This window comes from Schistocerca cancellata, chromosome 1 (genome assembly GCF_023864275.1).
Source record: "Schistocerca cancellata isolate TAMUIC-IGC-003103 chromosome 1, iqSchCanc2.1, whole genome shotgun sequence".
Classification (NCBI taxonomy): domain Eukaryota; kingdom Metazoa; phylum Arthropoda; class Insecta; order Orthoptera; family Acrididae; genus Schistocerca; species Schistocerca cancellata.
In genome coordinates, this window is record NC_064626.1 from 350,171,811 (window position 1) to 350,187,549 (window position 15,739).

A 15,739-nucleotide genomic window follows, 5' to 3' on the forward strand; every position below is an offset into this window, starting at 1 on the left:
ATTGGCAGTTAACCCTAAATAACGGAAAGTGTGAAGTCATTCCCATGAGTGCTAAAAGGAATCCCTTAAACTTCGGTTACATGATAAATCAGTCAAATATAAAGGCCATAAATTCAACTATATACCTCGGAATTACAATTACGAACAACTTAAATTGGAAGGAACACATAGAAAATGTTGTGGGGAAGGCTAACAAAAGACTGTGTTTTATTGGCAGGACACTTAGAAAATGTAATAGATCTACTAATGAGACTGCCTACACTACGCTTGTCCACCCTCTTTTAGAATACTGCTGCGCGGTGTGGGATCCTTACCAGATAAGACTGACGGAGTACATCGAAAAAGTTCAAAGAAGGGCAGCACGTTTTGTATTATCGTAAAATATGGGAGAGGGTGTCACTGAAATGAGATAGGATTTGGGCTGTACATCATTAAAAGAAAGATGTTTATCATTGCGACAGAATCTTCTCACGAAATTCCAATCTCCAACTTTCTCTTCTGAATGCGAAAACATTTTGTTGACACCAGCCTACATAAGGAGAAACGATCACCACGAAAAATAAGGGAAATCAGAGCTCGTACGGAAGTATATAGATGTTCGTTCTTTCTGCGTGCTACACGAGATTGGAATAATAGAGAATTGTCAAGGTGGTTCAATGAACCCTCTGCCAGGCACTTAAATGTGATTTGCATAGTATCCATGTAGATGTTAGATGTCCTTAGGTTTGTTAGATTTAAGTAGTTCTAAGTCTAGGGGACAGATGGCTTCAGATGTTAAGTCCCATAGTGCTTAGAGCCATTTGAACCATTCACTTGCTGTTCCACGTAGTTCCACACATTTGATGTGCGATTGAAACTGGATAATTAAGCGGCCTAGTCGACCTGCTAGAGGATGCTCGAGCGTTCGTCAAATAACTGCCCGAGCCCTCCCTGTGAAAAATGCTGTTATCATCTTGGAAGATGGGAGTGTCCATGACACACACATCTGGAAATCCAAAAAATAATTAATGTAGAGTAATAAAATTTTTTGAATACAATTATCTAGGTGTCATATTTAAGTGGTTAACATTGCGAGATCACAAGTTAATGTAAGCACGAGATAAGCCATTGCAAATGTAAAATACTGGTACAGTAATAACCGGTATAACCGCCAGAATGTTAAATGTAGTCCTGAAAACTTGCATGCATTGTGTTGTATAGGTGTTGAATGTCAGTTTGTGTGGTGGGGTTCCATGCCTGTTGCACTTGGTCGGTCAATACAGGGACGGTTAATGCTGTTTGTGGATGACGCTGGAGTTGTCGTCCGATGATGTCCCATATGTGCTCTATTGGAGACAAATCTGGTGATAGAGCAGATCAAGACAATATGTCGATACTCTGTACAGCATGTTGGGTTACAACTTCGATATGTGGGCGAGCGCTTTGCTGTTGGATAACACCCTCTGCTATGCTGTTCATGACTGGTAGTACAACAGGCCGAACCACCAGACTGACGTACAGATTTTCATTTAGAGTGCGTGGAATAACAACGAGAGTGGTGCAGCCATACGAAATAGCACCCTACAGAATAACTCCAGGTATAGATCCAGTGTGTGTAGCATGCAAACAGGTTGGTTGCAGGCCCTCAACTGGCCTCCTTTTAACCAACACACGGCCATCACTGGAACCGAGGCAGAACCAGCTTTCATCACAACAACACACCTCCACCCTGCTCTCTCAATGAGCTCTCGCTTGACACAAGTGAAGTCACAAATGGTGGTGGTTTGGGGTCAGTAGTTTGTACGCTACAGAGCGACTGGCTGGGGCTGTTCTTGAAGTACACTATGTGATCAGTGGTATCCAGACACTCACAAAAACATACTTTTTTCATATTAGGTGCATTGTGTTGCCAACTGCTGCCGGGTACTTCATATCAGCGACCTCAGTAGCCATTAGACATCGTGGGAGAGCAGAATGAGGCGCTCCGCGGAATTCACGGACTTCGAATGTGAACAGGTGATTGGGTGTCACCTGTGTCATACGTCTGCGCGCGAGATTTCAACACTCGTAAACATCCCTAGGTCAGCTGTTTCCGATGTGATAGTGAAGTGGAAGCGTGAAGGACCACGTACATCACAAAAGCGTACAGGCCGACCGCGACTGTTGACTGACAGAGACCGCCGACGGTTGAAGAGGGTCGTAATGCGTAACAGGCAGACATCTTTCCAGACCATCACGCAGGAATTCCTAACTGCATCAGGATCCACTGCAAATACTATGACAGTTAGGCGGGAGGTGAGAAAACTTGGATTTCACGGTCGAGCGGCTGCTCATAAGCCACACATCACGCCGGTAAATGCCAAACGACGCCTCGCTTGGCGTAAGGAGCGAAAACATTGGACAATTGAACAGTGGGAAAACGTTGTGTGGAGTGACGAATCACGGTACACAATGTGGCGATCCGATGTCAGGGTGTGGGTATGGCGAATGCGCGGTGAACGTCATCTGCCAGCGTGTATAGTGCCAACAGTAAAATTCGGAGGCGGTGGTGTTATGATGTGGACGTGTTTTTCATGGAGTGAGCTGTTTTGCGTGGTACTGCCACAGCACAGGCCTACATCGATGTTTTAAGCACCTTCTTGCTTCCCACTGTTGAAGAGCAATACAGGGATGGCGATTGCATCTTTCAACACGATCGAGCATCTGGTTGTAATGCACGGTCTGTGGCGGAGTGGTTACACGACTGTGACATCCCTGTAGTGGACTGTACTGCAGAGAGTCCTGACCTGAATCCTATAGAATACCTTTGGAATGTTTTGGAACGCCGACTTCGTGTCAGGCCGAACCAACTGACATCGATACCTCTCCTCAGTGCAGCACTCCGTGAAGAATGGGCTGCCATTTCCCGAGAAACCTTCCAGCACCTGATTGAACGATGCAAGCGAGAGTGGAAGCTGTCATCAAGGCTAAGGGTGGGCCAACACATTCCAGCATTATCGATGGAGGGCGCCATGAACTAGTAAGTCATTTTTAGCCTGGTGTCCGGATACTTTTTATCACATAGTGTAAGTCTTCTGTAAAATTAGTTGCGTCCCTGCGGTGCCAACTGCTGCTCAAATTGCTGCAGCAGATGCAGTACGATGCGTCAGAGCCATACGCCGAACACGACGGTCTTCCCTCTCGGATGTGCCACGTAGCAGTCGGAGCCCAGTCTTCTTGCGAACGTAAATTCTCGTGATCACTGCTGCTAAAAATCATGTACAGCGTATATATACCCGTAAAGTCTTTCTGCAACAACGCAGAAGGAACATCCAGTTTCCCATAGCCCTGATACACGACCTTGTTCAAATTCAGTGAGGTGTTGATAATGGCGTCTTCGTTGCATTAAAGGCATTCAAATCACCACGTCGATTCTCAAAGGCAACTAACACTCAGGACCGTTACAGTGAGTATCAAAAGCAAATCTGAAGCGCCACTAACGCCACTCTTATGCGACTGGCGCGAAATCTGAATAGACATCATCTTTCATATGTAGTAAAACGCCTACCAGCTTTCGTTTATGTCGTATAACTCCTTCTTGGTGTTCCATTTTTTTCCGTCAGTGCATGTCGCCTTAGGTAATACATCTATTCCTATTACAGTTAAGTTGAATTTCAGGAATAAATTTCAGTATTTGAAACTAGTTCGTCATCAAAGATAAACGGCTGTTATCATCTTGGAAGACGGGAAGTGCCCCCAATATACATATCATGGAAATATAGAAGAAAGGGCAATTTTTATCGCCGAGATTTTCGTCTCTCTACTGAGCTTTTCTCCTTTAACATTCACTTGTAGTGTGGCAGCTGTGGATATCAATATGTCTGAAGCGCTTCCACTTCCAATTTTGCGGGAGATCATGCTTAACTCTCCTTCATGATTCACAAATTTCATTATATTCGTGAAATGGCTTTGGGTATCTTTTCTCTTCTAGCGTCAATCGTGCACATTTTCCCCTAAAGCTTGGAGGGTTTGTATGCATTTGTTACATTCAATATATGCAGCACCCTGACTGACTATTGTCGTGAGTGGTCATTGGTTTCAAAGCTTCACGATAGTCGAGATGAGTCAAAATTATACGGTTTCTATGTCCATTGCAAGAAACCAAGATTCGTTCCGTTTCCTCATACGAATTAGCCGTGACTGGAACACCTTTAACCAAATTCTTTGACTTGTCTTCCAAGTATCCTCGGAGGAAGACGTGCTTGTCTATAGCACACATTTCTGTCCAAGGACGACTGAAACTTTTTCCAAGTCTCAAACTCTAATCTGATGGTCGGGAGTTCGACTGTAAGTGTCACGGGAACAGAAGGTGCTGTCGCAACTGCAGCTGGCGTAAGGCCAGGTTTGCAACCGATGAGGGCAAACGTTTTGCAGTCTTTCTTGTGGCCTTCGGAATTGCCTTCCTACCTATGTCGACACATTCTTCGCACTTCGTAATGTCGATGTCATAGTCTGTGCCTCAGAGCAGATCCTGGATAGCTTGGTCTAGTACTACCAAACGATCTAACAGCTCTTGCAGTGTCTTTCGAAAGTATTAATAAATAGTAGCTTTGCTTGTGTCTCCTTCATCAATTGCCACAATGAGCCATGTTACTAGTGTTCTTTCAGTCTTTCATTTTCTTTTCAAATTTCGCAGACGTATTTCTGTATCCGTCTCAGTCAAGGTGTCTTGAATGGAGCCGGCCGCTGTAGCCGAGCGGTTGTATGAGCTCCAGTCCGGAACCGCGCTGCTGCTGCGGTCACAGGTTCGAATCCTGCCTCGGGCATGGATTTGTGTGATGTCTTTAGGTTAGTTAGGTTTAAGTAGTTCTAAGTCTAGGGGACTGATGACCTCAGATGTTAAGTCCCGTAGTGCTTAGAGCCATTTGAACCATTTCTGAATCTTGAACGACCATCACACGGGAATAATCAAACAGTGCACATATACATCTACATGTTTATTCTACAATTCACAATTAAGTGCTTGGCAGAGGGTTCATCGAATCACTTTTGAGCTTTTTCTCGAACAGCACCCGGAAGAAACGAACTCTTAAATCTTTCCGTGCAAATTGTGATTTCTCATATTTTACTACGATGGTCATTTCTCCCCATGTAGGCGGGCGCCAACAAAATATTTTCAGAGTCTGAGGAGAAAATTTGCGATTCAGGTTTCATGAGAAGGTGCTACTGCAGCGAAACACGCCTTGTTTTAATGGCTGCCACCCCAATTCGTTTATCACATCCGTGTCACACTCTCCTTTATTTCGCTATAGTACAAAACGAGCTGCGCTTCTTTGGACTGGTACTCCGTCAATCGTGCGTGATGCGGATCCCACGCCGTACAGCAATAGTCTAGAAAAAAATGGTTCAAATGGCTCTGAGCACTATGGGACTTAACTTCTGAGGTCATCAGTCCCCTAGAACGTAGAACTACTTAAACCTAACTAACCTAAGGACATCACACACACTCATGCCCGCGGCTGGATTCCAACCTGCAACCGCAGCGGTCACGCGGTTCCAGACTGTAGCGCCTAGAACCGCTCGGCCACCCCGGCCGGCAATGTGGAGGAAACAGTGACAATAGGGCTGCAGACAGGCGCTGGCACAAGGGGCTGCGCGGTAGGGAGAGGGATGAGGGTCGTGAGGATGATGACACCCTGCCTCAGAAAAGCATTTTACTGGAAGCATTTATACACTCCTGGAAATGGAAATAAGAACACATTGACACCGGTGTGTCAGACCCACCATACTTGCTCCGGACACTGCGAGAGGGCTGTACAAGCAATGATCACACGCACGGCACAGCGGACACACCAGGAACCGCGGTGTTGGCCGTCGAATGGCGCTAGCTGCGCAGCATTTGTGCACCGCCGCCGTCAGTGTCAGCCAGTTTGCCGTGGCATACGGAGCTCCATCGCAGTCTTTAACACTGGTAGCATGCCGCGACAGCGTGGACGTGAACCGTATGTGCAGTTGACGGACTTTGAGCGAGGGCGTATAGTGGGCATGCGGGAGGCCGGGTGGACGTACCGCCGAATTGCTCAACACGTGGGGCGTGAGGTCTCCACAGTACATCGATGTTGTCGCCAGTGGGCGGCGGAAGGTGCACGTGCCCGTCGACCTGGGACCGGACCGCAGCGACGCACGGATGCACGCCAAGACCGTAGGATCCTACGCAGTGCCGTAGGGGACCGCACCGCCACTTCCCAGCAAATTAGGGACACTGTTGCTCCTGGGGTATCGGCGAGGACCATTCGCAACCGTCTCCATGAAGCTGGGCTACGGTCCCGCACACCGTTAGGCCGTCTTCCGCTCACGCCCCAACATCGTGCAGCCCGCCTCCAGTGGTGTCGCGACAGGCGTGAATGGAGGGACGAATGGAGACGTGTCGTCTTCAGCGATGAGAGTCGCTTCTGCCTTGGTGCCAATGATGGTCGTATGCGTGTTTGGCGCCGTGCAGGTGAGCGCCACAATCAGGACTGCATACGACCGAGGCACACAGGGCCAACACCCGGCATCATGGTGTGGGGAGCGATCTCCTACACTGGCCGTACACCACTGGTGATCGTCGAGGGGACACTGAATAGTGCACGGTACATCCAAACCGTCATCGAACCCATCGTTCTACCATTCCTAGACCGCCAAGGGAACTTGCTGCTCCAACAAGACAATGTACGTCCGCATGTATCCCGTGCCACCCAACGTGCTCTAGAAGGTGTAAGTCAACTACCCTGGCCAGCAAGATCTCCGGATCTGTTCCCCATTGAGCATGTTTGGGACTGGATGAAGCGTCGTCTCACGCGATCTGCACGTCCAGCACGAACGCTGGTCCAACTGAGGCGCCAGGTGGAAATGGCATGGCAAGCCGTTCCACAGGACTACATCCAGCATCTCTACGATCGTCTCCATGGGAGAATAGCAGCGTGCATTGCTGCGAAAGGTGGATATACACTGTACTAGTGCCGACATTGTGCATGCTCTGTTGCCTGTGTCTATGTGCCTGTGGTTCTGTCAGTGTGATCATGTGATGTATCTGACCCCAGGAATGTGTCAATAAAGTTTCCCCTTCCTGGGACAATGAATTCACGGTGTTCTTATTTCAATTTCCAGGAGTGTATTTTCACATACATCAGTTTCCAGTTTCTGCTCACGAAGCGGCAAACCACAGCAAGTCGAGTTAAGCAAGACAGACCCTCCATCAAGAAAGAAATAACACAAAGACTGACATAACCGAACAGAAGCGAAAACGACTGAAAAAAATAGAATTATTTCCATTTAAATAGTTACACTGCCGTACTCAGCACACTTTTGTTCACAAGCGTAGTGTTCGGCGCAATTCTAATAATGGAGAGGCATATAACCATTTTACACTACTGGCCATTAAAATTGCTACACCACGAAGATGACGTGCTACAGACGCGAAATTTAACCGACAGGAAGAAGATGCTGTGATATGCAAATGATTAGCGTTTCAGATCATTCGCACAAGGTTGGCGCCGCTGGCGACACCTACAACGTGCTGACATGAGGAAAGTTTACAACCGATTTCTCATGCACAAACAGCAGTTGACCGGCGTTGCCTGGTGAAACGTTGTTGTGATGCCTTGTGTAAGGAGGAGAAATGCGTAGCATCACGTTTCCGACTTTGATAAAGGTAGAATTGCGGTTTATCGTATCGCAACATTGCTGCTCGCCTTGGTCGAGATCCAATGACTGTTAGCAGCATATGGGATCGGTGGGTTCAGGAGGGTAATACGGAACGCCGTGATGGATCCCAACGGCCTCGTATCACTAGCAGTCGAGATGACAGGCATCTTATCCGCATGGCTGTAACGGATCATACAGCCATGTCTCGATCCCTGAGTCAACAGATGGGGACGTTTAAAAGACAACAACCATCTGCACGAACAGTTCGACGACGTTTGCAGCAGCATGGACTATCAGGTCGGAGACCATGGCTGCGGTTACCCTTGACGCTGCATCACAGACAGGAGCGCCTGCGATGGTGTACTTAACGACGAACCTGGGTGCACGAAAGGCAAAACGTCATTTTATCGGATGAAGCTAGGTTCTGTTTACAGCATCATGATGGTCGCATCCGTGTTTGGCGACATCGTAGTGAACGCACATTGAAAGCGTGTATTCGTCATCGCCATACTTGCGTATCACCCGGCGTGATGGTATGGGGTGCCATTGGTTACACGTCTCGGTCACCTCTTGTTCGCATTGACGGCACTTTGAACAGTGGACGTTACATTTCAGATGTGTTACGACCCGTGGCTCTACCCTTCATTCGATCCCTGCGAAACCCTACATTTCAGCAGGATAATGCACGACCGTATGTTGCAGGTCCTGTACGGGCCTTTCTGGATACAGAAAATGTTTAACTGCTGCCCTGGCCAGCACATTCTCTAGATTTCTCACCGAATTGAAAACGTCTGGTCAATGATGGCCGAACAACTGGCTCGTCACAATACGCCAGTCACTACTCTTAATGGACTGTGGTATCGTGTTGAAGCTGGATGGGCAGATGTGCCTGTACACGCCATCCAAGCTCTGTTTGACTCAATGCACGGGCGTATCAAGGCCGTTATTACGGCCAGATGTAGCTGTTCTGAGTACTGATTTTTCAGGATCTATGCACCCAAATTGCGTGAAAATGTAATCACATGTCAGTTCTAGTATACTATATTTGTCCAACGAATACCTGTTTATTATCTGCATTTCTTCTTGGTGTATCAATTTTAATGGCCATTAGTGTATGTGGGCAGCTTGCTTAAATAACTATTGTTATGTTATTTCTTCACATGTTTCTTTATGTCCCCTCTAATATCCCTGTAATGCAGTGGAACGCATTGTTTCTGAGAGCAGTGAGTTAGAGGCATGTACTTGTTTACAGAACTATCTAGTGCCCAGGAAGGCAGTAGTTGTGATTTGAAGGGGATACGATGGACGTTACCACTATAAGAATAGAATGGAGCACTTTTGTGAATGGGCGATAGTATGAAGTAGCAAAACAGAGATTATGTGTTGCTGCTTTTAAAGTAAGACGTGGACTTTATCATATTTTATTATATTCTATTACATTTTATTTTATTTTATGATTATTTTATGCATTACTTAAGTGCCTGTGTATGAAAGATTGAACGCAGGCAGCCAGGTAGGACTCCCAAAGCGCTTAGCTATGAGTAACATTCCTCTCATTTGTGCGGTTTATGCTAAATAGCGATAACGATTTTCTTTACAGTTGTTACCTTCTAACCTTAAGACGGATAATATGAGAAATTTTATTTGCTCATTCGACAGAACGGTCTCAGAAAGTCTAACGCTATATTTGGTTTGATCGCACATATTAACAGCAACAGTGTAACACGAAGAGTAACCAGTACTCCAGCAGCGACTGTGTAGCTCTGTTACATGGTGGCAGCACGGAGGCTGGGCGGGGCGACCAGCGCACGAGACTGGGCAATTCGCCCAAAGCAGACGCTGTAAACAGATGTCGCCGACCCTTCGGTTTCTGCTGTTGCTATCGAAAGGATTAGAGACTAATACAGAATAATCCACGAGGTCATAGAAGCAATACAGCTCGAGATGTTATAATTTTCAAGACATTTACACAGAACAGCCTAATGCTTCATTTTCTGCATCCCCACCACCGTAACAAATGCTGAGAGTTTAAAGCAAACTGCCGTTTCCAGTGTCCTCTGGCAATCGTCACATCGATAACCATTAAATGTTTCGTTCATCATTTTTTTCTAGGCGTGTCGGTTCCAGGTATTTTGCTGTCTCTGTTAACAGCTAAGTCGAACACTGAAGTTGACCAACTTTGTGCCGCTCAGTCGAATGGACAAATACTGTTTTCACTGTGAGAACATTTTGTTTGCAATGAGAAGAAAAGCTATGCCTCCCTTTGAAATAGGGCGACGCGTGAAAATAGTGATCAGAAGATCCACGCACAGCAGAAACGAAATTTCAAATGCGTTATGAAACATCACTGACAATGTGCGTGATGACTCTTTGGAGACAGTGATGCGATGTCTATTCGATATGTACAGAAAATCAAACGACAAAGAGATAATTCTGAAAGGAATCGAAATGTTATGTCCCGTTTTTACAAATGACAGTACAATGATCACACTAAGAAGATTTCATGGAGCTGCTTTTCTAAATTGTTTCATGGGCGATAGTCACACATATTATACTAAAGTAATAAGCGGTTTAGAGCAATGTCCCATATCTGTCTAGTGCTATCATCCAGCTAGAAGCTTCCACGGTTTGGAGCTAAATACTATTGACCATGGGCTGGAAATAAAGAAGGCTGAAAGCGATCAAGAGAGGCGCTGTGTATTTCTAGAAGGCACAGTCATTTGTTTCACGAAAATCACAAAATGGTTCAAATGGCTCTAAGCACAATGGGACTTAACATCTGAGGTCATCAGTCCCCTAAACTTAGAACTACTTAAACCTAACTAACCTAAGGACATAACACACATCTATGCCCGAGGCATGATTCGAACCTGCGACCGTAACAGCCGCGTAGTTCGGGACTGAAGCGCCTAGGCCGTGCGGGATTAGCCGAGCGGTCTAGGGCGCTACAGTCATGGATTGTGCAGCTGGTCCCGGCGGAGGTTCGAGTCCTCCCTCGGGCATGTGTGTGTGTTAGTCCTTAGGATAGTTTAGGTTAAGTAGTGTGTAAGCTTAGGGGCTGATGACTTTAGCAGTTAAGTCCCATAAGATTTCATACACATTTTTTGAAGCGCCTAGAACCGCTCGGCCACCGCGGCTGGCTACGAAAATCACATCTAATTACCATCTTCTCTGTTTCAAGATTGTCAGAAATGATTGTGTTTCGTTATACATCATAGACATTCCACCTTCACATTGTATGTTGGAATTTGTACGCGGTAATTCATATGTTGTCATGAGAGTAAGTGTGTTTTGGTATTGATTTGTGATACGCTTTTTACGTTTGCCATCGTGATAAAATCCTTATACAAATAAAAATTTAACTTTGAAAACCCAGTTTCAAATGATATCATCGACCTAGTTAGGTTCGTGGGTCACAAGTGTCCCACCCAATCGATTTCCAAGATCACTCGCCTTAAAATGTTGTTGTTTTTTATCATAAGAGAAGACAGTTTTTGAACTTTTAGTTTTAAAAAATGTGTAAAGTGAGCTGTAGTCACGAATGGGAAGGCACTTTTGTCGCAATATGCGTTGTTCCTATAATTAAAATATTGACGTTAATTATTGACTAAAACGTTGACTAAACATAAAAAAGGAAGAAGAATTTTCGTCTGCAAATTATCTGTGGTGGTAAGATCCTATGGGAGCAAACTGCTGAAGTCATTGGTCCCTAGGCTTATACACTACTTAATGTAACTTAAACTAACTTACGTTAAGGACAACACACACACCCATGCCAGATGGGAGGACTCGAAACTTCGAGGGGGAAGCCGTGCGAACCGTGGCAGGGGGACCCAGTATCTGTCGTTACTGCTAAAAACGTCCCCGTATACATCCAATAGTCTCCCTGTGTATACAATATATTCATGAACGACAACACCACTTTTATCCTGTATAAATACTACTTATTTCTACTTTAAGTGTTGCTTTATAATTCTGGCTGTCATTCTCGCCCATTTGCATGACGTAACAAAGTGTCAGGCAGTTCAAACATATGGCTATCAAGTGATAATTCTGGACGAAATTCACGCAAACATTATACAATACGCATCACATATTAAAACTATTTGTATTAAATGATGTCTCACTAATAAGTACTACTGACACTACGCATGGGACGAATTTTGGCACTACTGACACATCAGTTAAAAATTTTACTTGTCAGAGTTTCAACTTTCAAACATAATATTATTTATATTGAGAATAGAAATTTCCATCACTGTAAGTGTGATGCTAAGCGGAGCAATGTATTATCATCGACACGCTCGATACCAGTGAGGAACGTGTATTCAGTGCAGCAACCCATTGACCCGGAAATTTCCTGGCACTACTTTCTAACAACGCACTATACATGGCGTCAAGAACACCCGGCACTCCTCCAGAACACGACAGAGAAATATATTTTCCTTGACCTGGCGTCATGCGAAATTTTGTTTCCGACCTAAAATGTGCGACATATGATAACTTGGCACCTAATGCAGTGAGCACAAGGTAGCTAACAAACGTGGGCTCACTGTGTTTGTATATGTGTGTGTTCTGTAATGCCATCCGAAAATGGAATATGTAAATGGCTGCTGACTGTGTTTATGAGAGCTGTTATTGAAACAGCAGCTCCATTATACTCTAAAAGATCGATTGTTACAACATTTGGTAAACCGCTAGTATGAGTTCTGCATCACCTTAACTGCAGGTATTAGAACTTTAAAACCAGGAAAACGTTTCTACCTGAACTGTGTGTATGGAAAACTTCAAATTTACAGTCATAAAACTCAATTATTGCGAGTATGGTACAAAGTAATTTTAGAAAATTTTAGTATCGTTGGTATGATAAACAAGTCTGAGATAACAAATATTACGTTGGCAATATTTGTAACCATTCTTCCTCTGTTAGTAGTGCTTTGCTGTTTATCTTGTAGTTAAAACTATTATTCGTTTTTGCAATTGATTCTTTTTGGTCTAACATGTTTCACCTATTTGTTTTTGGTATATCAGTGCAGCAGAAAGAACAGTAGTAGTTATTTGCTTCGCTATAAATATTTTGCTTAACAATTTATTTGGCAATGTTGCTCCAGCAAGATCAAAACTGCACACTGTTTTCTGCAACATGTTTCAAGGTTCGTCCCTAAATGAGTAATAGTGCCTGCAAGCAACATTTAAACTCTGGTATACAGCGATATTCTCCTGTCTCCGGTGTAAAATTTCTGAATAGTGTGCATCTTTAGCAGATATCTTGCAAGGTTATGTGGGCTTGAGTTACCAGTGTAGCAGTTTGATTCGATTTTCCTTTATTGTGCAACGAAACAACTTATAAACGGAAAGAGAAAGTCTTGAAGGTGAGTTGTTATACAAATGTTTTGGCGAGTTCTACCGGGGACATTGCAAATGGAGTTTCATTTTCTGGGGAGACGAAGCCTGGCTTTGATTATTAGCTGGACAAAAAGGCCAGAAGAAGGAGAAGTAAACATGTAATCCTGTGCCAGTGAATGATGTACGATCTAACAGTTTCGGTCACTGGCCACAATATGGGCCAGAAGTGAAGATGTAGTCTTCGCCCTCAGGGATAATCTAATGTAAAATTTGCAACAAGTGGAATTGTTCTGTGCTTTGCAGGAAAATTGAATTGTTCTAAGACATTTCGCATGCAGTAGTGCAAAATGAAACCATTTTTCCAGTCACAGGAACAGCGTCGTGATAGGACCTACTTTCTTTGTAGTACCTTTTGTGGGCAATGATATTTAAAGGTAACATGCTGTGTTTCGAAATTATTGTAAGCAAAACGATTCGCATCACTCCATAAATCTAATTTAAGTAAGTTAATACTTTTTTCACAATATTTCTGTGCATGCCAAATAAAGAGTTTTAGTCGTTTTGATTTAGATATGTAGGGATCTGTAGGAGATCTTTTAGGTTGACTCATTGTTTCCGTTAATGAAAGATAGATGATGTTGACTGAGTACTGTTCATTTCTCCTATGCTTTATGTATGTCCACTGTCTCTTCCATAAGTACTCTGGACCGAAATTTCTTTCCACTCCTACACAGGTTTTCACGCAACATAATTTCACACATAGCGAGATGGCGCAGTGGTTAGCACACTGGAATCGCATTCGGGAGGACTACGGTTCAAGCTTGCGTTCGGCCATCCTGATTTTCGTTTTCCATGACTTCCATAAATCGCTTCAGGCAAATCCCGGATGATTCCTTTGAAAGGACACGGCCGACTTCCTTCCTCAGAATTTCACACAGTTTTCATGTTCCTACATTTTTGTGTGATGTCTGGACTTCTTCCCAAAATATTGGGATTGAGATCTTAATGTGCAGTAAAGTGGTTTGGTCACCCATTATTTGTAAGTGATCACTCAGCCACCGTTAATTATTTTTACCTGTTTTGTACTGCTATTTTATTTTTAGTTTTATCTACCTGTTTTGATGTGCTGTGTCCAGTCTTGAAATTTGAACATTTACGATTCTCGGAAAGATCGGCTCTGAATTGATACTTGTTTAACAGATCTTGGCTGCACTCGTCAACATTTCTTTTGGGAGCGGGCGCTGATAACCTCGTTGTTGTGCGCCCTAAAACACTAATCATCATCATCATCATCATCATCATTGACCTTGCTGTTACGTTAACTGAGGATCATGGGAGTCTGTGAAATGTAGACGATGACAGCTTAGTGCGGATGTTGCAAAAGAGGAATGACACTTACTCGTATCTGCCTCCACAGCGCGTCTGACTGCAGTGCATAGGACCGGGGTTCAATTCCCAGTGTTGCCAGCAACTTTTCCTTCGTGGTACGATTGGAGACGGGTGCATTCAGCCTCGTAAAGCCGATCGAGGAGCTACTTGAATGACAAGTTGCTTTTCGAAGGTCGGGTGGAAAAGCGGTTTGTCAATTCCGTACCCGTCCATATCGCATCCAAATGACGCCCTATGGCACAGGATGGCACGGCGGCCGGTTGGAATTAAGTGGTCCTCTGGGCATGGTGGTGGAATTAATTTTACTTACTTTATTAGAAGATAAAGAACGCAATAAGTTTTATTTCAATACATGTGATCAATTTCTTCTTGTATTGTAGTACTTGTTAGAAGGAGAGCACTGAAAGAGCGATTGCTACTGTTTCAGAAACGGGTATAAACTGAGAGTGCTGCCTTTTACCTTCTCTTAACCGGTGCCAGAAGATGTCTCCCAGGCGCAGACCACGCTCCTCCATCGCCGCAGTCCGCAGATGCGACAGCCACAAACGCGCTACAGCTCGGCGGTCTCCTGTTGACGCCATGCCTGTGGCAGCAGTCTGCAGTTGTGTCGCATTTTCAGACTGCCACAGTCGCGCAGTGGTCGTGCCAAAACTACAGTACAGACGGCCGCTGACTGACTGGTACACACATGTGTTTGTATCAACAGTAACACTTCAGTCACAGTCTCATACCATTCATGTAAGCTACACTATCTTCAATATTGTACTACACATTACGCTGAACATGTAAACTTTTTCTCTTGATACCTGTTTATTCGTTCACACAGTAGCCAACTGAAAGTATTAAAAATGGTGCGTAGGGCTCCATTGGTGCAGAAATGCCAGTTGATGCCTAACGTACTCCGGCGAATTTGTAGGTTTAATAAAAATGTAGCAAATGACAAACCTTTTTTAGAAGCAAAAAAAAAAAATTATTTCAGTGTAATCTCCGCTGTGCACTACGAAGTCACTCCGGTGACATGTCTTTTTTTGAACTCTTACGAAACCTTGTTTTGAATTGTAGCTAAAGCTCCTTTACAGCGCAGCTAATCTGTTTTGTGCAAAATAAATTCTCTCAGAGAAGAAACGGATTTCAGTTCTCGAGGAAACTTTTTTTCATGACGGATAACCGCTTCATTCGGATAAAAAATTTTTGCTCTCCTAATCATTTTCTGGATTAGGAGTCAGAAAAAAAATTAAACGAGCACAAATCTTCGAAAAAAGGTAAGTGGAACTCGAGCAGTTACGCCATTGCTTCAGGATGTATACAGACTCTACCGGGAGGAATAGCAAACACTTCGGGAGGTATAGCAAATACTTCT

At 44.4% G+C, this 15,739-nt stretch overlaps 1 protein-coding gene across 1 annotated transcript in view; it reads left to right on the forward strand.

Annotated features, from left to right (window-relative positions):
* Positions 1-15,502, forward strand: part of LOC126173928 (uncharacterized) — a 48,399-nt gene extending 32,897 nt beyond the window's left edge. Inside the window, exon 4 of the mRNA XM_049920994.1 lies at positions 14,807-15,502. Within this exon, the coding sequence (XP_049776951.1) occupies positions 14,807-14,849 (43 nt within the window). The 3' untranslated portion in view covers positions 14,850-15,502. The remainder of the gene's footprint in view (positions 1-14,806) is intronic.
* The last annotated feature ends 237 nt before the right edge of the window (positions 15,503-15,739 follow it).